This window comes from Podarcis muralis, chromosome 2, assembly GCF_964188315.1.
Source record: "Podarcis muralis chromosome 2, rPodMur119.hap1.1, whole genome shotgun sequence".
Taxonomy (NCBI): Eukaryota; Metazoa; Chordata; class Lepidosauria; order Squamata; family Lacertidae; genus Podarcis; species Podarcis muralis.
This window is the reverse complement of record NC_135656.1, coordinates 20,437,720-20,459,979: the sequence shown is the minus strand read 5'-3', so window position 1 is coordinate 20,459,979 and position 22,260 is coordinate 20,437,720. Positions and strand designations below refer to the sequence as shown.

General features: G+C 42.0%; 1 protein-coding gene across 2 annotated transcripts in view; it reads right to left on the bottom strand.

The window, feature by feature from the left end:
• The window catches only part of ATAD5 (ATPase family AAA domain containing 5), a 30,122-nt gene extending 9,443 nt beyond the window's left edge, over positions 1-20,679 (bottom strand). The window contains exons 1-16 of one of the 2 annotated variants that reach the window (XM_028711528.2): positions 20,357-20,679; positions 16,166-17,841; positions 15,942-15,996; positions 14,855-15,013; positions 12,838-12,964; positions 11,540-11,621; positions 9,622-9,803; positions 7,859-8,019; positions 7,490-7,634; positions 6,662-6,907; positions 4,830-4,926; positions 3,871-3,950; positions 3,449-3,594; positions 3,213-3,363; positions 1,704-1,865; positions 725-837 (exon numbers count right to left, since the gene is read on the bottom strand). In XM_028711528.2, coding sequence (XP_028567361.2) covers positions 725-837; positions 1,704-1,865; positions 3,213-3,363; positions 3,449-3,594; positions 3,871-3,950; positions 4,830-4,926; positions 6,662-6,907; positions 7,490-7,634; positions 7,859-8,019; positions 9,622-9,803; positions 11,540-11,621; positions 12,838-12,964; positions 14,855-15,013; positions 15,942-15,996; positions 16,166-17,841; positions 20,357-20,419 — 3,645 coding nt within the window. In that variant the 5' untranslated portion in view covers positions 20,420-20,679. The remainder of the gene's footprint in view (positions 1-724; positions 838-1,703; positions 1,866-3,212; positions 3,364-3,448; positions 3,595-3,870; positions 3,951-4,829; positions 4,927-6,661; positions 6,908-7,489; positions 7,635-7,858; positions 8,020-9,621; positions 9,804-11,539; positions 11,622-12,837; positions 12,965-14,854; positions 15,014-15,941; positions 15,997-16,165; positions 17,842-20,356) is intronic. The other variant, XM_028711549.2, reaches the window with a different exon arrangement.
• Between the last annotated feature and the right edge of the window lie 1,581 nt (positions 20,680-22,260).

Here is a 22,260-nt window from a genome sequence, read left to right as displayed (position 1 = left end):
AAAATGTCTAAGGTTGTATGCAAAAGTGTCAGAGTGACTTATGCAATGGTAATTCTTCTTCCTCTTGTCCGCCGCCTCCCCGCCGCCTCCGTTGCACCCCATGCTCCATCCAGCGTTTGCTCTGGAAGCTTGGAGGCCCCACCAAAGTAGGTGTTGGGCATGGGGACTGCAGGGGTGGGAACGTGAAGTCTCATTGTGCAAATGGATTTAACCCATAGTAAGGTTGTATGGGACACGGGTGGCGCTGTGATGTAAACCACTGAGCCTAGGACTTGCCGATCATAAGGTCGGCGGTTCGAATCCCCACGACAGGGTGAGCTCCTGTTGCTCGGTCCCTGCTCCTGTCAGCCTAGCAGTTCGAAAACACGTCAAAGTGCAAGTAGATAAATGGGTACCGCTCCGGCGGGAAGGTAAGCGGTGTTTCTGTGCGCTGCTCTGGTTTCGCCAGAAGCGGCTTAGTCATGCTGGCCTCATGACCCAGAAAAACTGTCTGCAGACAAACGTCGGCTCCCTCGGCCACTAAAGCAAGATAAGCGCTGCAACCCCAGAGTCGTTTGTGACTGGGTTTAACTGTCAGGGGTGCTTTACCTTTACTTTAAGGTTGTATTATGGGAGTTGGGGGAGATAGATGCATCATAGCTGGCCAACTCTGGCCCTCTTTCCTTTATTCTGGATGGTGCTGAAACTTTTTCTTCAGAAAACAAGACCTGCATTTATGTCTTACCTCTTCAAAGAGGATAAGAGAAGTTGCCCTTTTTTTACTGGAATCCTCTTCTCCAGTTTCCCTTTTTAAATATTGGATCTGCACTTTTTCTTTAGGCAAGCGTTCTGTATATCCTGCATGAATAATATAGTAGGATCTGTATCAGTGGAAAATAAAGGTCCAGCAATGCTGCCAAAAAAATCTCTTAAGCATGTGTGATGTCTGCCACATATACATAAAAATATCTTCAGATTGCCTTTCCTCTCAGATCTGATTTTACAATGATTTGTAATATCTAAGCGGTGCATCAAGAGTTTGCTCATGCTCTCTACATTTTCATTCTGTAACATTTGCAATCATCCCCCAAGCAGCAACCTTTTGATTTAGCACTTGTCTGGTCTTAAATACATAGCCACTAACACAGATTTCACCCATGGCTCTCATTGTTCCCCTGCTGGTACTGAAAGGATAGAAAGGAGGCAGGGAGCCCTGCGTGTGACCTTCACTGTGATGTTCTAACACAGGGCTAGACCATGGAAACTATACACAGTGTTTCTAAATCCATTCTATCTGTTTGCAAGCGAAACTCAAAAATAAGGCAATTATTTCTACATACTCGAAGAACCACTGAGATACACTGAAGTATATTTGTTTGTAAAGGGGGAAAAGGTTTTTTTTATAAAGAAACTTGTAAGAATCAGTGGCTTCCAGCACCTCAATTAGTTTGAGGGTGTTAGTTGGGGAAGCGGGGGAGGAAAAGGAAGACCAAGGAGGTGAGGGAGAGGACATTGTTCTGTTTTTGTACCTGGAATAGCACATCAACAGGTGTTTAGTTGGCAGAATGAACAACCACCCTACATTTACATGGCTGCCACAGATTATAGCTCAGTTTTCATGTCCGATTACCTTGCTGTGGAGTTCATTTCTACACAAATACACCATGATCTTTTGTTTCCCATCCCCAAAGATCAAGCACATGCATGTGATGTTAAAAACCTACCTTTGTTGTTTTCTTGCACCCTTTCTTCTTCATTCTTAGGCCTAGGAGAAATTTTGAAGTAGTTTGCTAGTGTTTTGGATGCCGAGCCTTGCTTTAATCCAACTTTTCTGGGTGAAACTGGAAACTTTCTTGGGGACTTCTCTTTTCTGGGAGAGCTTTTTCCTGAAATACACATTTTCTTTTTGTCTTAAACTTGAAAGAGAAAGCATTGGCTTGCATAATCCAGTTGCAGAACCCCACACCCTTTCCTCGGAGGACTATGGTGAGATGTGCTGCCATGTCCAGCAAGGGCAGACTGCTTCTATCACAGATGAGCAAAATTCAGCTGCCCAATCCCAATGCCTTGCTCAGGGGAACATGAAATAACAAGGGTGAGGTCTGCAAATACTGCCTGAATTATCCTGGTTGCATACAGGTGCCATGCAATTTCTGTTCCCTGTACTCAAAACTGATTGATGTTCCATTATGATAATCTTTTAAAAGCTACTGCAAGAGCCTCTCGAGGCTATGAAGCAGGATATAGGTATTCCACATAAAATCAGTCTTGCAATACCTTCATAATACAATTTCAGTTTCCAAATGAAGTGGTCTCTAAAACCTCAACCATCCTTTGCCTGAGAAAATGAGGGTGAGGAGGTTATCGTCCTACTTTCATGCCCCATAAATCTTCAAACAGACAGAAGGCACAAGCACCAGTTTCTCTGGGGTTGGTTTCACTGAGGGAGAAAGGAAACTGATGGGAGAGGCTAGTGTGGCTTCTTTACCACAAGACCATTCCAAAAGTTTCACTCCATGCACGCTCTCTGGACTCATAAACACTAGGCGGTCAGCATGACCAGAAATTCTAAAGTGCCATTTATATATTAAAAGTTCCCATTATTTGGCCATGGTACTAAGGTGCACTCCGCTCTCCTTACCTCCGGAAAGCCACGTACAATCTGAAGCACCCATTGGCCCAGTGGTGTTGGAAAAAGTGTGCTCCCATGGTGCTTTGCCAGGAGGTACTACTGCTATGGGTAAGGCGTGGAGAGACAGGGGATGCCCCGATGAACAGAACTGTGAGAAGGAAGCACCCTCATTCCCTTGGCATGGAGCTAACAGTCAGCCATCATGAGGAAAGCAAGGGCAAGACTTTCTCTCAGCACTGCTCCTTATTAACTGCAGCCCAGCAGCAGAGGTTTGGGATATTGGCCATGGAAGGGGAAGTAGGAGGTGGTCAACCTCACTCCCTTCCAATTAGCAATATGTATTATACCATCAAAATGTACGTATACCACTTCTATAAATGGCAACCATGACAAGCTGACACCGGAGTTCTGCCTACATGAAAATTAAGGCATTTATTTTACAGCATAGATTCCTTTTAGTCAGCAACTGTGACAGTACACTGCCCTGAAATTCATTTTTTTTAAAAATGGTGTGGTGCATAAAATCTTAAAAAATAAATACATGTTCCAACCAATTTTTTTCACTTCTCTACTGATAAAAACAAAGAAGCTCATTACTTACTGGGTGATTTAGTGCTACTGTAATTGTTAAAGAAGCATGGCTTATGAACATTTACACCTTGTTTGTCCACCTGATGAGACTGAGTAGCTTCCTTTAGCTGGGAGAGAATCTGCCTTCCGCTGCGCTGACAAGAAGCATTAACTTCAAATATCTGCAAGAATGTTATAAAATTAAGATTTGTTAAAATCACTTTTCAGGTTCCACATTTGTTATGTAAGTAGCTACCCAATACAAACCTTGAAGCCAAGCTCCTGTGCGCAGGCATAAACCGCTGCTGTCTTCCCGATGCCTGGGGGACCAATAAGCAGCATTGTATTGCAAAGAACACTCTCTTCCTCGCTGTCCCACTTCTCATCTTTAAAATCCGCATTGTCAAAGGATTCTAGTAAGGTACATCAGAGTAAACACACACATTTGGCTGTGTTATTTTATATATTTTTTTCTGCCTCCCTTTCTAAGAAAAAAAAAGCAAACTCAAACCAACTTCCATTTTTTAAAAAAAACAACCAATAACCCTAGATGAAACAAAATTTAAAACAATCTTACATATTCTAAAGCTTATATCCCACTCGTAAGTCTTCATTTGGTTTCTGAAATAAATCATTTGTATTAATATAAAACTCATTATTTTACAGATTGAAGAAAGATTCTGAAGTACCATCTTGGCTGCCACTTTTTGCTTCTTTCTGAGTTCTGTCTTCTTCACAGTCAGCTCTTTTTTTCCATTCACATAGCCACCTAAAAATAAAGACATAGGACTATTTTGGTGTCTTTGTGCACATTTGTACTATTTACTGGGACGTATAAGACTGGTTCTCTTTTCACGCTAAGCTATGGCTTAGCAATACATGCATGAGCAGGACTGGCAGCTGTTATTTTTGCTTTCCCTTAAAGACACAAGAGATAATTTCGTATCGGATGAAGTACTGCATCAGAGAATCTGTATTATTAAGTTATATATGTGGTATTATTAATTGTCTTCTTCATCAGTTTCTGCTCTCCAAAATGTTCCCGTTGGCGAAGGCTGACTTTCTGTATTATGTAGTGACCCGCCCTGCAACCTTTAGTTGAAGGGTGGGATATAAATACTGAAAAATAAATAAATTGGACAGAGTGGGTTATAAACCACAATCTTTGGTCTGGGTGGCAGGACAAGCTGAGAAACTGAGGAGTGGGAGAAGCCACTGAACTTACGCAAATTAAGCCACTATCTAAATGTGTGGTGTGTTCTAACACGACACTGAAAGGGTGGTGGCAGGGAGAAGGAATATCACATAACCAGAGACTGTTTTCACCAGGGGGTGGGGTTCTTATGTGAAACCCTCAATGCTTTTAAAACTGAAAGGTGTTTATAAAAGTCGTTTAGGAGCTTCATGAAGCTGCCAACATGGACCCAACAGAAACCCAGCTATTAACACTGTCAATTTTCCTAGCCAGTTAAGAGACTGGCTCAAGCCACATACTCATGTACTCTCCTATGCCAACATGGTGCAGTCACACCTAGTTAACCAGAATGACCTTTAACTAGCAAAACATATCACAAAAATCTGGATGGAAACCCAGCTGCTGCAATAAGCACTTTAAAAAAATGATACAAGAAATTCAACAGTTTCCAACCTGTGTAGTTTCTGAACTGCCGCAGCGTTTCCTACAAGTTCATTGGAGTGCTGTGGCTGGTATTTTTCTGTCCAGAGCACATCTTCATTTGCAAAATCTGCAGATTATGAACACAGAAATTACCTATTTTAATAATTATCCCATGCAGAAACAAGGAAGATTTACTATTTCATTTTCTGAAGATGTTTTTAGCCCAAATGTCTGGCCTACAGAAAGGAAACAGTGAAATAAATTGTGATCAATATTTATAGGTCAAAGCTGTGGCGGTTTAATACACAAAAACGGTGCTTCGCCCTACGTTATATAGAATGTTTTACATTTCAGTCTCAGATGCATTACTTAAAAGGGAGTTCTACTATTTTCAACAAAAGTAACTGTCAAACTGACAGCACAGGATATTAGAATATTAATCAGTACAGTGGTGCCCCGCAAGACGAATGCCTCGCAAGATGAAAAACTTGCTAGACGAAAGGGTTTTCCGTTTTTTGAGTCGTTCCGCAAGACGAATTTCCCTATGGGCTTGCTTCGCAAGACAAAACGTCTTGCGAGTTCTTGCGAGTTTGTTTCCTTTTTCTTTAAGCCGCTAAGCCGTTAATAGCCGCTAGGCCGTTAAACCACAAGACGAAGAGACTCGCGGAACGGATTAATTTCGTCTTGCGAGGCACCACTGTATTACTGATTATCAGAGCTTTTAACAAACATAAATGCAAAGACAAATGCTTGAGCTACTAACACTGAATGCTTCAGAATAAGTGGATTTGAAAATAAGTGGATTGAAAGTTACAGCTTTATGTTTGCAAAAAACTAAAGGCAAATGGTTAAGACACTCTTGAATATATAATTTGCATTTTTAAAACAGCAGTCTAACTTATAATAAAATAGTAACGTAAGTCAGTAGAAAGGACTCAAAGATCCCAATGGCAAAGCAAAAAGCAAGTGTGTATTATAGATTCCCCTTCCTGTACGCTGCTCCCAGTGCCCTGCTCCCAACAATTGCTTCCAGAGACCACAAAAAGCATTTTTTTCACTCATAGAGAAGGCAGCTGGTAAAGTCATGGAGCTTATTTTTTAAAGTACATTAATTCCTTTTAGGTCTACTGGGCTGGGCTCCAATAAGGTTCTCTGTGAATCAATAGACTGTAACTTCACAAATATCCATATAACAATTGTCATGGGGAAAAAAGGGTATGAGGTTCTGAAGAACCCGTTAAATATTTCATTACGTAAGAGGACTGCGCTGGTAAGGTGGACTTTGAAATGTCACTGTTCTGTTAACAGCAGTCAGAATGTCAATTCCAACTTTTAAGACGCCGTTGGCACTGTGGTCTAATCCACCAAGCCTCTTGGGCTTGGATTGAAAGGTCAGCAGTTAGAATCCCCGCAACGGGGTGAGTTTCTGTTATCCGTCCCAGCTCCTGCCAACCTAGCAGTCTGAAAGCACGCCAGTGCAAGTAGATAAACAGGTACCGCTGCGGTGGAAAGGTAAACAGTGTTTCCGTGCACTCTGGCTTCCGTCACACCAGAAGCAGTTTAGTCATGCTGGCCCCATGACCCGGCAAGCTGTTTGTGGACAAACGCTGGCTCCCTCGGCCTGTAGCGAGATGAGCACCACACCCCTTAGTCACTTTTGACTGGATTTAACAAACCAGGGATCCTTTACCTTTTTAAAGAATTTGCCATCTTGAGCACAGCATGTATTAATCTGAGGACATTTCAGATTAGCCATTTTAGAATGGATTCACTTCCACATCTAGTTAAATAAGAACTATGTTCTTAATCACAACAGCCATGCTTAATATGTTCTAAAATATTATGGATTAAGTGTAAGTTACCAGAAGCAAAACTACTTTCTGATCCAAGTTCAGAGTCTTCTGTCTCATCTAAATTTATTATGGGGATTATGTTTTCCATGCCAGTCTGTTTTTCACATGGAACCTGGTCTGGAAATTTAATCTCTGCTTTTCCAATTTGTTTCCTCCTTTTGGATTTGTGATCTTCAGCTTTTCGTTTTCTTTTGGTTGCTTTTCGATTGTCAGAGTCTGCATTTGTCCCAGTGCTAACAGCTTCACATTGCTTTGCTAGACAAAGAAAAACAAAACATGCAACGTGTCATACCGCTGAACAATTCCTAGCACCTCTTACTCTTGCCACCACCAACTAATCTAGACAAATAGGCTTTAGTCATGCTGGCTAATATGCAAAGTACTGTGTTCCACAAGAGTGTGGGGGTTTTCCAGCTCTCCCCTGCAACCCCATGTTCTAAGACATGGCCCCACTACCTGAATATCTCTGTGGAGCAGCAACACCCATGAGGAAGTGGGGGGTGCTGTCAGCCGCAAACCAAACCACCACTGCCACTACTTGCTTGAAGAAAGACTCTGCTTGCATGCATGCACAGACTTCAGCAAAGATCTTTTAAGTCGCCTAGGCTGAAATCCTGTGTATACTTTCCTGTGAGTAAGTTCCATTGAACAAACAGGCTTTATTTCTGAGCAAAAATGCTTCAGTATAGCCAGGCCTCCAATTGGTCTGCCACCTCTAAGGGAAGGGACTGCAGTGGTAATAACGATTAACAGCAAACATGCTTAGGATTGTGCTGCTAGAAATTTACTTGCTACCCATGCCTGAATTTTACATGTCAGTTACATACACTTGCTAACCTTGTTTAGTAGTTTGGTAAGCAGCTTGTTTTTTCAACAGCAAATGAAAAAACCGTTTCACAGGAAACTGGGCATTGGAAGACTGAATCTCCTCCAACAAACAATTCCTTTGTGTTTCAGAAAAAACTGGTCGCCATCCAGAAGACTATAAAACAGAAGAAAGCAACACAATATATTTATACCGAATTAATATTTTTGAAGATAGAAAACCGAGTTTAGTAGTACACTAACAGACACATGATCTATGGAATTTAAAAACATTAAGCTGCTACATGTCAGTTTAATAAAAACAAAATGATAAGAGCTTTCATAACAACAGATCAACTGAACTGAAAGCCATCACGGCAATAAAGATTTGTAAATACTAACCACAACAATTGGAGAATCAGCACTGTCAGGCTGTGTTTTTAACACAGAAAATTCACCAAGTGGAAAAGTGAGTTTTGCAATATCAGTCACTTCAGAATTCACCTCTCTCAGATTAGTTAGAAGAGGTGATGAGGGTGGTGCCAACCTCCACATCAAACATCCTGTGAAAGAATAAAGACTCAATTAGCAAGCAGGGTTTTAGAAATAGGTGACAAGGAATAAATTATAGAAGAATATTCACCCATTGGTAAAACTCTTTGTTGATAGTAGCCAGGCTCCTTGCAAAGAGCATTACAGACAGTGCAGCACAAAAAGGATGAATTCAGGCTCAGATGAATTCAGACACTTGAACTAAAAGAACTTGACAGGTAGGTCCCTTTAACTAAAACCAGTGATCCACTTACCCTGGCATGGACTGTCAGCACTTTGCAGTCCTATATGTGCTGTTAAAAAACCAGTATCTGCTTCTTAAAATGGGTGCATCTTTATATCTAGGTTGCTCCTATGCAAACTGTCCTTAACATTTTATCTCTTATGGCTCTTCTACACAGCTACTCTTCTTCTAATATGATACATCTCTAGGGAAGCACAAAAAATTATCTGATCATATGCTATTTCTCCCAACTATTAAAAAGAACATTTAGCACCATTAACGTCTATAGTTGGAGCAGAGGAAGGACTAAATTAGTGCTTGTTTTTGTCGCTGCCTTCTTCCTTATGAAAGAAGCGGTCACTATTCCCACTGAACTTTTCATTTTCAAGTTCCTGCAAAGTAAGAGGCAAACATCCTCTAAGCTAGGAGTGTGAACAGTGTCTAGGCTGAGAACCACATTATAACAGGAAAAGCTGTCAGAACCTGCATCTAGCGGTAGATAGGGCCTGACACACACAGTCACATAACACAGAGAAAACTATTCCTCATGGGGACAGAGGCATAACTTAGTAAATCAAGTTCCACCTTCCATTTTCTCCACATTTTGTAAAACTTTGTTTTTTAAAAAAAGCTCTCCAACATCCTTTACCTGGCCTGACTACTCAAAAATGTAAACATGACTCAATCCCTGTAAAATAACACAAATGTCAATTCACAGGTGAGCTACAAATCCTGCCCTATAGCTATTTAGAGTCCCTAACTTCAAAAATGCAATTGTATCCCTCCCAAACGCATACATGCAATTGCAAAGTGTGTGGACGTTTTTTCCTCATACAGTGGACCCTCCGGATATGAACTTAATTCGTCCCGGGGGTCTATACTTACCCCAAAAAGTCCGTATCTGGAAGCGCTGCTTCTGTGCATGTGCGTGCAGTGAAACCCGGAAGTGTATACCTCCGGGTTTGCCATATTCGTAATTCAAAATCACGTTGCCCAAAGGTAACGCAACCCAAGGTACCACTGTATTTGAAAGGAAGGCAATCTACCACTCCTGATGAAGCATTTCCTCCTCTTGCTTTGATCTTCTTGAAGCAGATACAGTATACTGGCAGAAGAAGGATCTGTAATTGCACACTCTGCTCAGTATCAAAGCCCTTTCCCTTATCAGCTGATTCCTACTGAACAGCTGATGAACAGGAGAGGGTCCAGGGGCCCCAAGCCACCTCTGGCCTAAGCCCAAACAGAATATAGTTTTATGAAACTCATCTAAATTTATGCCACCCAAACATTTGTTAGTCTCTTGTAGTAACAAAAAGTCAATAAATGTTATTTTAAGGCAAAAGCTCCAATAATGTAGTCATTGCAAGAACTTTAGGAAGTCAATACTCACCGCAATCCTTCTGCTGAACATGGACCACTGTTCGAAAACAGGAATTAACTGAAGAATATGCTTCCAATGCTGCTGCTTTCTTTGCAATCTGCCTTTTTAAAGACTCTGGCAAACCACTCATTAAAAATTCACGTTTCGCTTTGAACTGCTTGCCATCTTGAGAATTTTCAGAATCTTGATCACTAGGTGTAAGTGACAACCAAGAGCAGATAAGCTTCAGTATTTAATATTGTTTTGCATTCCTTGCAGCAAAGGCTTTGGAACTGTTCAGGAGAACCCGAAGATTCCTGAGCAGCTTACCACAATCTACAATGATAAGATCAGTAATGGGAGGACAGCTTCTCCCAAACACTAAAGGTAAAGGTAAAGGTACCCCTGCCCGTACGGGCCAGTCTTGACAGACTCTAGGGTTGTGCGCTCATCTCACTCTAGAGGCCGGGAGCCAGCGCTGTCTGGAGACACTTCTGGGTAACATGGCCAGCGTGACGAAGCTGCTCTGACGAGCCAGCACCAGCACAGCACACGGAAACGGCGTTTACCTTCCCACTATAAAGCGGTACCTATTTATCTACTTGCACTTAAGGGTGCTTTCGAACTGCTAGGTGGGCAGGAGCTGGGACCGAACGATGGGAGCTCACCCCGCCGCGGGGATTCGAACCGCCAACCATGCGATTGGCAAGTCCTAGGCACTGAGGTTTTACCCACAGCGCCACCCGCGTCCCTCTCCCAAACACTAAAAGGTAAAGGTACCCCTGCCTGTACGGGCCAGTCTTGACAAACTCTAGGGTTGTGCGCTCATCTCACTCTATAGGCCGGGAGCCAGCGCTGTCCGCAGACACTTCCGGGTCACGTGGCCAGCGTGACAAGCTGCATCTGGCGAGCCAGCGCAGCACACGGAACGCCTTTTACCTTCCCGCTGGTAAGCGGTCCCTATTTATCTACTTGCACCCGGGGGTGCTTTCGAACTGCTAGGTTGGCAGGCGCTGGGACCGAACGACGGGAGCGCACCCCGCCGCGGGGATTCGAACCGCTGACCTTTCGATCGGCAAGTCCTAGGTGCTGAGGCTTTTACCCACAGCGCCACCCGCGTCCCTCTCCCAAACACTACTTGCCTACAATTACTGACTGTTCTCTGGAGCGTGCAGCTCTGAGAAGAACCGTCAAAAATCTCCTGGCACCCACTTTATGCTGCATCTTTGCTTGTTGCATTGCACCAGACAACCCTTTCACCAAGTTTCCACTTGTGTACTAATAATGTTAACACACTTCTCCTCCAAGGGGCTCAGGTTTGAATACAGTGAAACACACCGCCACATTTCACCCCCTGTAAGATTAAGCTGGGCTAAGAGAAAGGGGATGTCCAGGGTCACCCAGTGTGCTTCATGGATGAGCAGGGGTTGGAAACTGGGTCTCTTCAGTCCATTCATTCCATTATGTTGCTCATGGTTCTATAAAAATGGGTGTGGATTTATGCAGTTCCATCTAATTCATTAACACACACACCTCATTTCTAGTCATAAAAAGTATCAAAGCAGTTTACAACAATCGTACATAAAACCATAATATAAACACCATATTAAAAAGTTGATATCAGAAATCAGCTATTATGGAAATATGGAATTCTTAATTGCCTGCATAAGTCTGATGAAATAGAAATGTTTTCAGCAGGTGTTTAAAACTTGAAACAGAAGGTGCCTGTTGGCAGCGTGTTTCATAATACTGGGCCAATGACACTTAAAGGCTCAGTTTCTTGAGGTCAAATGAGCTTCACCAGCTTGGGGAATGAGCAATGATGCTCCTACAGATGATCACAGTGATTGTGCTGGGATAGAAGGGTTCAAACAGTCCCTGAGGTACTCTGGACCTAAGTTGTTCAGGGCTTTGTAAATTTCTACAAGGATATATGTTACAAACTGACCTGCTTTCATCCAAAACATAAATTGCTGCATCTGTAGTCTTCTGGACCTTTTTCCTAATTGCTGAAGACACTTTCTCTTTGCCTTTAGAAGTAAAATATTGCCAGATTAGCAAGGCACTAATACAGCTCTAACTCTGTGCTGCAATGTGAAGTTATGGAAGGAACAGGTATACATCACATTAACCACAATAATAATTAACTGGACACTATATCTCAGATTCTTAAATTATTACATAAAATGCTTTTAAAAGTATATTGTTTAATTTCCCTCATGATATATTAAATATGTATATTTTAGCTGAATTCCATGGTTCTATGTTACACAGTCATAGGACAGATATTCTCTCGGTTTCTGAAAACCTTAATATTCTGTGACCACAAAACAGTATTCAGTTACCTGAATAAGCATGTGCACCAGGGTGCACATATTTAAGAAAAAGCAAACAATTTCATTTTCAGATTTATAGTATAAGGAAGTATGTAACAAATTTTAGGAAAAAAATATTAGGAATGTGGAGTTTTCAGAACAGTGCACAAAACTCCTGTGAACTTAGTTGTTTAGCATCTGCTCATAAACATGTTTTAGCTTTATTTTAAGTTCTGACAATCTGCATAAGCATTTCTCTCATTATGTATGTAAAATTGATACTAAACCCCCCCAACAGGAGAAGACAACCAACAGGGTTATACCTGTAACACACACTAACACACAAAATCCAGACCTTAATGGGGCACATAATATGCACCTCCCCACCCATTAAGGCTATGCTCATTGGGCAAATAGTGCAGCTTGAGAGGGCTAAACTTTGCCCCTAGCATCATGGTCCCAATCTAAATAACTCCCATGGCTGCTTTTAATAAACATTTAAAGAGATGGGAGATCACAAATCTCCAACATTTCAATATATTTTAGCTCTGTGGTAGGTGCTTAATACTGTACTCATCTCATGTTGAGTGAAGGACACTGTGTGGTGACATGGACTAGGAATCTTCTTTGTGGTGGCACCCTGACTGTAGAATGCCCTTCCTATTAATTTAGGCTTGGTGTTGATATTGTTTACCCTCTGACACCACTTGAAGACGTAACTCTTTCCGCAGGCTTTTATAGCAGCCCACATAGTGGCTACCACAATGCAGTGAGTTGAAAATTCAAGAAGTGTCCACCTGCTTTTGCTACAATGGCTTTAAAATGCTATTATTTCAATTGTGGGTTGTTTTATCATTGTAACCTATCCTGATTTTATGAAACACTGAAGTATGGGCTAGAAATTGGAAAGTTAATGAGTAAAATTTGGTACCATTTGATTTCATAGCTGTCTTCATATTCCCAGTCTTCTTCCCCAATACATCATTCAAGTTTCGAAGTTTCTTTGGTTTGTTCACATTTTCTGAAACAGGACTTGAATCCAGAAAAATCACTGAATCCTGAACACAAACAGGATAAATATTACAGGTCTCAGGGTGGTTCACAGAATAAAATCAAAATATAAAACCACAAAATACATAATCAAAATCAAAACAACAACAACCCAATAACCCACCCACCCTCAAGTAATTTTATTGTGCCTATGGAGCCCTGCATGAAAAAGCTCTTGCTGCTGTTAGATAATTCACACATCCCCAGTGCAAAGTCCCTGACAAGGAGGAGAATGCAAAAATACATGCTTCTATAGAGCTCTGTGCATACACTACAGTTCACCAGACATTTATTTCATTTTATTTAATGTATCAGAAAATTATATGGTTGTGCACAACATTTTTTTAAAAAAGCAAATATAAATGAATGCAAACCGAAAGACATGATACTAAGTAACAAAATAAGCTCCAGCAACTTGCATTTGGTTCCAATATTTTTATGGTATCGGCTGCTACTATATTTCAAATGAACAGTTGTATTTCATACAATATCTGTCAGTATTACATCAAATAAAAATGACCCTCTCTATCTACTCAGTGTAGTACGCAAAAACTAGTGCACAGCTGGATGTGGAACTTGAGCTCAATTCAAGTTCAGCATTAAATTCACTTGGTAACAGTGAACAAGCCACTTTCCCTTTCTCATTTTCCCTTGTGTAGAACACTACTAGTGAGAGATCAAGAAAGTACACAGCATAGGTACAGTTAACAAAAAGTTCATTTTTTATAGAAAGCGTGTTTTACGTTCACTGAAAATGTTAGAAGAAACTATACAATTTCTGCTTACTTTTCATAACTTAAGGAAATGTTATATTATTATAGCAAATACTCAAGAACACTGACAATCACCTAAAATGTGATCATCAGCATTTATTGGAGTATGGCTGAAAAGTGAGAGCAAACAATTTTCAGTTATTCGTGAAATTAATCTCAGAGACTGTCAGCGTTTACACCAGAGGTCGGCAAACTAAGGTCCGCAGGCCGGATGTGGCCCACTGGGCTCGTTAATCCGGCCCGAGAACCTTGCTGCCCACTCGGTCAGTCCCTGCACTAAACAGGTGCGGCGTGGAGGCCTCGCCGCAAGGAGACGGACTTCTGTGACGCAGCACGGAAGCTCCTGCAGCCAATCAGAAGCCACAGATGCCTCTGGGCTCCGCCCCTTCCTTCCTGCTGAGGCGGCTGAGTAGGAGAAAGCAGCCAAGCGGGAAGGAAGCGGCAGTGGCGCAGAGGATGCCTCTGTCGCCCAGGCCAGCAGCATGGGCTCTGCGCCCCACCGAGACAGAAGATGCTGACACTGCTGAAGATGAGGCGGCGGCATGAGTGGCATCGGCGGGGAGGTGCTTTTGGGAGGGGGTGCGTCCAACCCCCCACAAGGTCTGAGAGACAGTGGACCGGCCCCCTTCTGAAAACGTTTGTTGACCCCTGGTTTACACACATCTACTTTATCACTAGAACAGATACTTTAAACAATTGTTTTCAGACAAATTCATAGCAACGACCACAAGTTTACAATATCATCACAAGTCATTTCAAATCCCTTATACGGTGGTGCCCCGCAAGATGAATGCCTCACAAGACGAAAAACTCGCTAGACGAAAGGGTTTTCCGTTTTTTGAGTCGTTCCGCAAGACGAATTTCCCTATGGGCTTGCTTTGCAAGACGAAACGTCTTGCGAGTTCTTGCGAGTTTGTTTCCTTTTTCTTTAAGCCACTAATAGCCGTGCTTCGCAAGACGAAAAAACCGCAAGACGAAGAGACTCGCGGAACGGATTAATTTCGTCTTGCGAGGCACCACTGTACTACAGAATAGAGAACAGATCAAAGACAAACTGTTGCTTAAAGCAAGTGAACTCTAACAGCAATGCTGATTCCATATATAAACTAGAGTTTATGGACTTACTTCTGTGTTCTGTGACTTTTTCTTTTCAGTCAAGGCCTGTTGTCTAGAAGAGCGTCGCAGAGGCACGGGTAATGTCTCTTCAGTAATCTTCGTTGCTCTGTTATGCTGTAGAGCCTTTGCTTTTTCAACCAATTTCTTTGCTTTGCATATACTGTTCATCTACAGTAAAATTAAAAGGAATCATTATTGGGCCAAGGGCCAATGCACACTGTGGCTTGGATCTAAAGATGCAAAGGTGGAAATGTTCTTTACCAATTCCTCCTACTCATTAAAGCACGCCCACACAAAAAACCCTGCTCCTGAGGGCTGGGGGACTCTCCAAAATAGCATGGCAAATGACACGGGGCTGCAGCAGGTAGGGGGAAGCCCGGGAAAATCAGACACCATGTCTTGTATGAACAGAAATCCTTTCTGCTCAACAAGGCACTGTTCAATCTAAGGTGCTATATTTAAATCTATTAATCCCGGTAAATATTTAAAAGCTGTGTATGTTGTAATTTTTTAAAAAATAATTACATAATTATATTAAACTGTTTCTCACTGAACAAAGAAATATTGTGTATGCCAGTATATTAAAGTGTATGACCAGATATATATTAAGGGCCTTTTCATACAATAATTTCCCTCAGAAACCTAGACATGCACAAAGATCAAAAGAGGTTCCATAGTTGTCCTCCTCACACTCAACATTCATTTGTGTAAACATAAAGCCAGAACAGGAAATCCTAGGTGATATGCAATGTAAGTCATAGATAGACCCACTGAAATCAATGTGCATGAAGTCCATTAATTCCAACAGGTCTATAACTCCATCTTTATTTCAAATTTATTTTCAAATTTGGATTGCGAGTAATGAAGATGGTTATTCCTGGTTTCAGTGTTACACTCTAAATATAGTGAGGAGGTTGAAAGAACACCTAGAAGTAGTACAATGCTTACTTACATTCTACTGCTGAGGGGGAAGAATAATATCATTCAAAGTATTCTGTGCATAACTTAAAGGCGTGCAACAACTTTTTACACTAGTACATTTAATTCTATTGGGCCTTCATATTCTAATTACAGTGAAATTTATTCAAAACAATACCTTCACACTCTGTTGCGTAAATCTTTCAGATGTACTAATTCGAGTGAATTTCATCCTGTATGAGGGGGGAAAAAATCCTACTTATTATATATTTATTAAAAACCACTCCTTAATACTGTTTTCGGATAAACAGCAAAGTGCTAAAGCTGCATATGTTCAGAGCTACCGTCTCTAGATAAAGTTTAGGTAAACAAAAATTACTTACACTCTAAAAATATGTTTACCTTATTGGGCTCGTTGAATCAAAGGGTTCAGTAATCACCACAGCCTTATACAACGCACTTTTATTAAAGGATTTTTTTGTTTGGGGAGTTGAAGCCTGTACAGGAATAGGATCTGATGCATTTTCATCAATAGTCTCTGAAAACCTTGCTTTTTCTGGTGTAATATTTATGGAACTTTGGCTTTTCTTTTGCCGTGGACTTCTTCTCAATCCATTCTTTTTGGGGGACAATTTGCTTTCTGCTTCAATTGAAGTGGTTTCCCCAGCAGAATGGTCCAGGCTTTTGTTTGTATTTAAATCTTTCTCCTCTCCTCTTAGTATCATCTTTTTCCTGCTGAGCTTGCTGTTTCTTACTCTGGTATGATCTTTTTTAACTGTATTACAATGGGAATCGCTACCAACAAAATCAGATGATAATTCATTTCCTATTTTTTTATTAGAAACACCCTCAGATTCTTCCACTTCCAGTTTGTGTTTTGAAGATTTTTCTACTTCCTTCTGTTTGCCGGGTCCCTTTTTAGATCCATTTTTTACCATATCAGATGCTGGTTGTCTAAAAGCTTTCATAAACTGGTATCTTTCTTCTGCAGTGCATTTTGACTTCATGCTCTCGGAACCTGCAGCTTCTAATACTGCCAGTTCTAACTCTTCTTCTGCTATCACCACATTAGATTTTCGCTTCTGTGTAATTTGCTCAGCATATATCTCTTCTGAGGCAGGCGGACTGCTTTGTCTTCTAGCTGCTTTGGTTTTTTGCTTTAAAAAGATAGAGGCTATTTTCCTAGAAGAGGGAGATTTTGGAGGCACAGAATGAATTTGTGCAAGGACAGTTACTTTCTTAAGTGGGAGCTGCTGAGCAACTTGGCAGCTCACTGTTTCACATGATGCAGTAGGACTATCTGCTGTTTCTGCTTCGGGAATTTGATGGCTTTCATTTTCACCTTGGCTTTTTAGAAAGTCTTCAAATGATACAGTAACCGTGCAATCATTTAAAAGTGGTGTCTCATGTGCATTAGTCTCAGGATGCATAATATTTTCTATGCTTTCATTTTCTGGTTTACTCATAGATATACCTTGTTTATTATCAACTTCTCTACTATTATCTTTCTGTTGTGTTTCAGTAGAAAAATGTTTAGGCAAGTCCACCTTATCTTTGTGTTTCCGTTTCTTTAATCTTTTTATGTTACTCTTTATTCCTTCTTCATGTTTCCCGTCAACAGTACTGAGACGGTGTTTACTACAATCATTTAACATTTCTTCCAGGTTTGTAGGGCCAACCAATGCAGGAACACTGTGACTATTGAAACTACTTTTAGAGTCTTCTTCTCTCGGACTGAGAAGTTCTCTACTATCATCACTATTATTTTCTATCACAAGGTCATGCCCAATTGTTTTTATATCTTTTAATTTATTATTTAAATTACATCTCTTTCCTTTTCTCTTGAGTCTTGACAAAGCCTTTGAAGAATTTTCCAAGGATGATCTATCTGTTTTACTTTTCATCTCTGTTACAGGTGCAGCAATATTCTCATATGTGGGGGAAGTTCTTTTAAAATAATCCATTATATTGTTGGACTTTGGTGGTGACAACACTTTATCAACATTTTTTCCTAATGGTGAAAAATATTTTGTAATTGCTTTTATAGAAGGATCATCTTCTTTCCGTTTCTTACATGGCTATAAAGGAAAAGCAGAGTGGTTTTGTATAAATAAACAGCTTTAGCTAGCATTAAAATTGCTCGTGTTTATTTCTTATTCAGAACGCAAATTGTCTAAAAAGCTTGTCATGCTTATTACACAAGAACTGCATTCACACATTTCTTTTAAAAAGAAATATGGGGCACCATGTTAATCGGTAAAGCTATGTTAATTGTTAAAGGCAAAATAAAAATAAAATATGATCTATCTATGCTACTTCAGAAGCAGTTAAGCTGGACATATTATCAAAGCAGGCTGCCACCTATGAGACTGGGTTGAATGAAATAACAAATTATTTAAAAGCATACAAGCACCCCTCATTTATGCATGTTCAATATGTATGTGACCATGTATGCGTGCATTGTAGTGACCTTGGAAGTGACACAAAAAATTTATAAAGATTTCACTAAATATCATTAAAAGGGCGGAACAGGAGTGGGATGGAGGCGGAATGAGATGTTTGCAGGCTTTTTCTATGGGTTTCAATGATATGTGATTTTATGTAACCCCAGTATGAACAGGGGGCTGCCTGTATTTAATAGCAAACAAACATTCTCCTTTCTAAACTGACATGAACTTTATTGTTCGTTCTGAAGATGCCATTACAAATACAAGAGCCAGGTATTATTTTTATTTTAGCCCGTGAATACAAAATTGGGCTCAGACCTGGGAAGCTCAGGTTCTGGCTAGAGCTCAACTACTGAGTCAGGCTTGCTGAACAAAAAAAGACAATGTAAATATATACTTGAACTTTGGCAGGTACTCCTGCACTCTCAACATCCCCACTATAGGTCAGCCAAATGGAACTGCTCCTCATCCTGAGCTTTAGGGCCCAAGTGGGATGTTTAACAGTTAAGCTAGACTATGACTGTAAAAACATTCCCTAATGAAAAACGTTTGGGTTTCTTTTTTAAAAAAAATACACACACATTTTCTCTAAAAGATGATCCCTTTCAGAACATGGGATATAGCAACAAACCAATCACATAATGCACCTTTGCAAGGTTGCTACGTTTTCTCTGGGACAGGCCGCTATGCCCTCTCACCCACAACTACCATTCCCAAGATTCCTTGGGGACAGAAAAATGCTAAACCGGTTTAACGCCACACACCCTCAACAGCATCACAAATGAAGGTTTTCACCGAGGCCCTCATGCCTGCCTTTCTGTGTACCTTACACGCTTATTTTTATTCTATTTATTTATTTATTAAATTTATATACTGCCCTTCATCAAAAGATGTCAGGGACATTCACCGAATAATATACAAGATAAGATTATTATAAAATTATGGAGGAGAAATCTGTAACAGAAAACTCACTGACCCCACTGAGACAGTAAAAGGCGGCATTTTTCCAGATCTCCCCCATCAAGGCTATGAGAGCCACCAATCTATTTCAAACATTTAGAATTTGCATGGGGGTAGGAAGTGAAAACACGCCTGATGCCACACACCCTGGTAAATAGAAAAACATCAAGAATGCTATTTAAAAAGGAAAATAAGGTGTGCATATGGGAGTGTGTCATAGTTAACCCCTTTCACAAAAGCCAACTAGGGGCAAATAAATAAATAAATATCTGAGGGGGCTGCTTCCCCCAAAAAAGTTGATGAGCATTGCCATCCAAATGGTGCGAAAGTGCTGAGCATCAATGCGATCAATAACACGGGCTGAGACTTATTGGGGGGGGGGGTATTTTCTTCAAGTTATTGTTACTACTTATTACATTTGTAACCTGATTTCTTTCCACAGGGCCTGTAAGACAGAGTTGTTCCACCTGGCCTTTGGCTTAAAATCAGTTTGATGCCCTCCCCCTCTTTCTTTTTCCTTTCTCCTCCTGTGAAGAGGCTGCATCCTAATGTTTTAATGTTGTGTTTTAATCTTGTTTTTTAAATGGTATTTTAATCAACATGTTTTTATTATTGGTTGTTAGCTGCCCTGAGCCCGGTCTTGACTAGGGGGGCGGGGTATAAATAAAATTTATTATTATTACTACTACTACTACTACTACTGCATTTGTTAGTCGCTTTATCTTGGCCAAGGCAGCCCAGAGCAACTTAGTACTGTACAACGAAAAAAAAATCTGGCCAGTTTGCATGGCATGAAGTAGCCCAAAAAGTTAGCACCCCTGACTCCTTTACCTCTGCCACAGGAGCCAACTCCTGGGGGTTGACCTCTAATAAAATAAAATATTTGAGGGAGGCGGGCCAGCCCCCCCCCCCAAAAAAAAGTTGATGGCCGTCGACATTCCAACGGTGTGCGTGCACCCACGTCATATGATCGATCATGTGGGGCTGGGCTTACCTGCCCCCTCAAAAAACATTTTATTCGAGTTGGCACTCCTCCTTGGCTCTGACAGCTGCAACTCGCCCACAGGCGGAGCCGCCTCACACCTATCCCTTTCCCAAGCCCATTTCACTCGCTTGAACATGCACCAAGTCCGCGAAGCCAGAGGGAAAAGGAGCTTCGGCCTCTCTCTCTCCCTCTCCCTCTTACCTGGATGCCTCCGTCGGTTGAGGCAGCCGCAGCTTCGGCGGCCATGGCCACCCTCCCCACCATCCGCCTTCTTCCCTCAGCAACGGCCGGCGGTTTCTCTCGCTCAGCGGAGGAAGGTCCTCGGAGCCATGAAGGAGGCAGGCGCTCGCTCGACGGAGGCCGCCTTTGGACTCCCGCCGGCCGGCCGGCCGGGACAACGGAGGGCGCGGAGAGAGAGAGAGAGATCCTGTCAGAAATTCGCGCGCCAGACAACAATCGGGCAGAACTAGAAAAGCGCGCGCTGGAGGGATTCCGAGCGCCGCGGCTGCGGTGGGCGGGGCGTGCGCCTGTGGAGCTCACGTGACAGGGGAGCGCGCAGCCGCCTTCGTTCCCCCCAACCTTCGCCTGTGTCACGTGAGCTGCTCCCAGCCAAACGTAAAGGGAACCCGACTTATCTCGGGGTGGAATCGCGCCCCAGGCCCCCCCTCCTGCTTTTCTGTTTTCTCGCGAGAACTTGGCCTCTCTCGAAGGAAAAAGCAGCACGCGCGGGTTTTTCGAACTGCAGTTCGCCGGCGACTGGAGCTCCTTTGACAGATCCTACACCGTGCATTTAAAGCACGTCCGGCGCACATAGAATTATAGAAGTGTAAAGCTGGAAAGGGACCTCCCAAGGGTCATCTAGTCCAACCCCCTGCAATGCAGGAATGCCATATATATATATATATATATATATGCGTGCGTGTGCATGTGTGTGTTGTTATTGTTTAGTCGTGTCCGACTCTTCGTGACCCCCTTGACTAGAGCACGCCAGGCACTCCTGTCTTCCACTGCCTCCCGCAGTTTGGTCAAACTCATGCTGGTAGCTTCGAGAACACTGTCCAACCATCTCGTCCTCTGCCGTCCCCTTCTCTTTGTGCCCTCAATCTTTCCCAACATCAGGGTCTTTTCCAGGGAGTCTTCTCTTCTCATGAGTTGGCCAAAGTATTGGAGCCTCAGCTTCAGGATCTGTCCTTCCAGTGACCACTCAGGGCTGATTTCCTTAAGAATGGATGCGTTTGAGAGTCCATGGGACTCTCAAGAGTCTCCTCCAGCACCACAATTCAAAAGCATCCATTCTTCGGCAATCAGCCTTCTTGATGGTCCAGCTCTCACTTCCATACATAACTACAGTGGTACCTCTAGATACGAACGTAACTAGAAGCAAACGTAACTAGTGACAGCACATCTGCACACACGTATGTTGCTTTTCGCCACTTCTGCACATGCGCATGACGTCATTTTGAGCGTCTGCGCAAGTGGCGAAACCTGGAAGTAACATGCTCCGTTATTTCCGGGTTGCCGCGGAGTGCAACTCAAACGCGCTCAACCCGAAGCGCATTCAAACCAAGGTATGACTGTACAGGGAAAACCATAGCTTTAACTATATGGACCTTTGTTGGCAAGGTGATGTCTCTGCTTTTTAAGATGCCATCTAGGTTTGTCATCGTTTTTCTCCCAAGAAGCAGGCGTCTTTTAATTTTGTGGCTACTGTTGCCATCTGCATGGAGCTCAAGAAAGTAAAATCTCTCACTGCCTCCATTTCTTCCCCTTCTATTTGCCAGGAGGTGATGCTTAAAAAAACATACAGTGGTACCTCAGGTTAAGTACTTAATTTGTTCTGGAGGTCTGTTCTTAACCTGAAACTGTTCTTAACCTGAAGCACCACTTTAGCTAATGGGGCCTTCCGCTGCTGCCACGCCGCCAGAGCACGATTTCTGTTCTCATCCTGAAGCAAAGTTCTTAACCTGAAGCACTATTTCTGGGTTAGCGGAGTCTGTAACCTGAAGCGTATGTAACCTGAGGTTCCACTGTATTTACATTTTGAACTCAGTAAATGTATTGATCATTGCATGACGCATGCATGCATCACTGAACATTTTTATAGC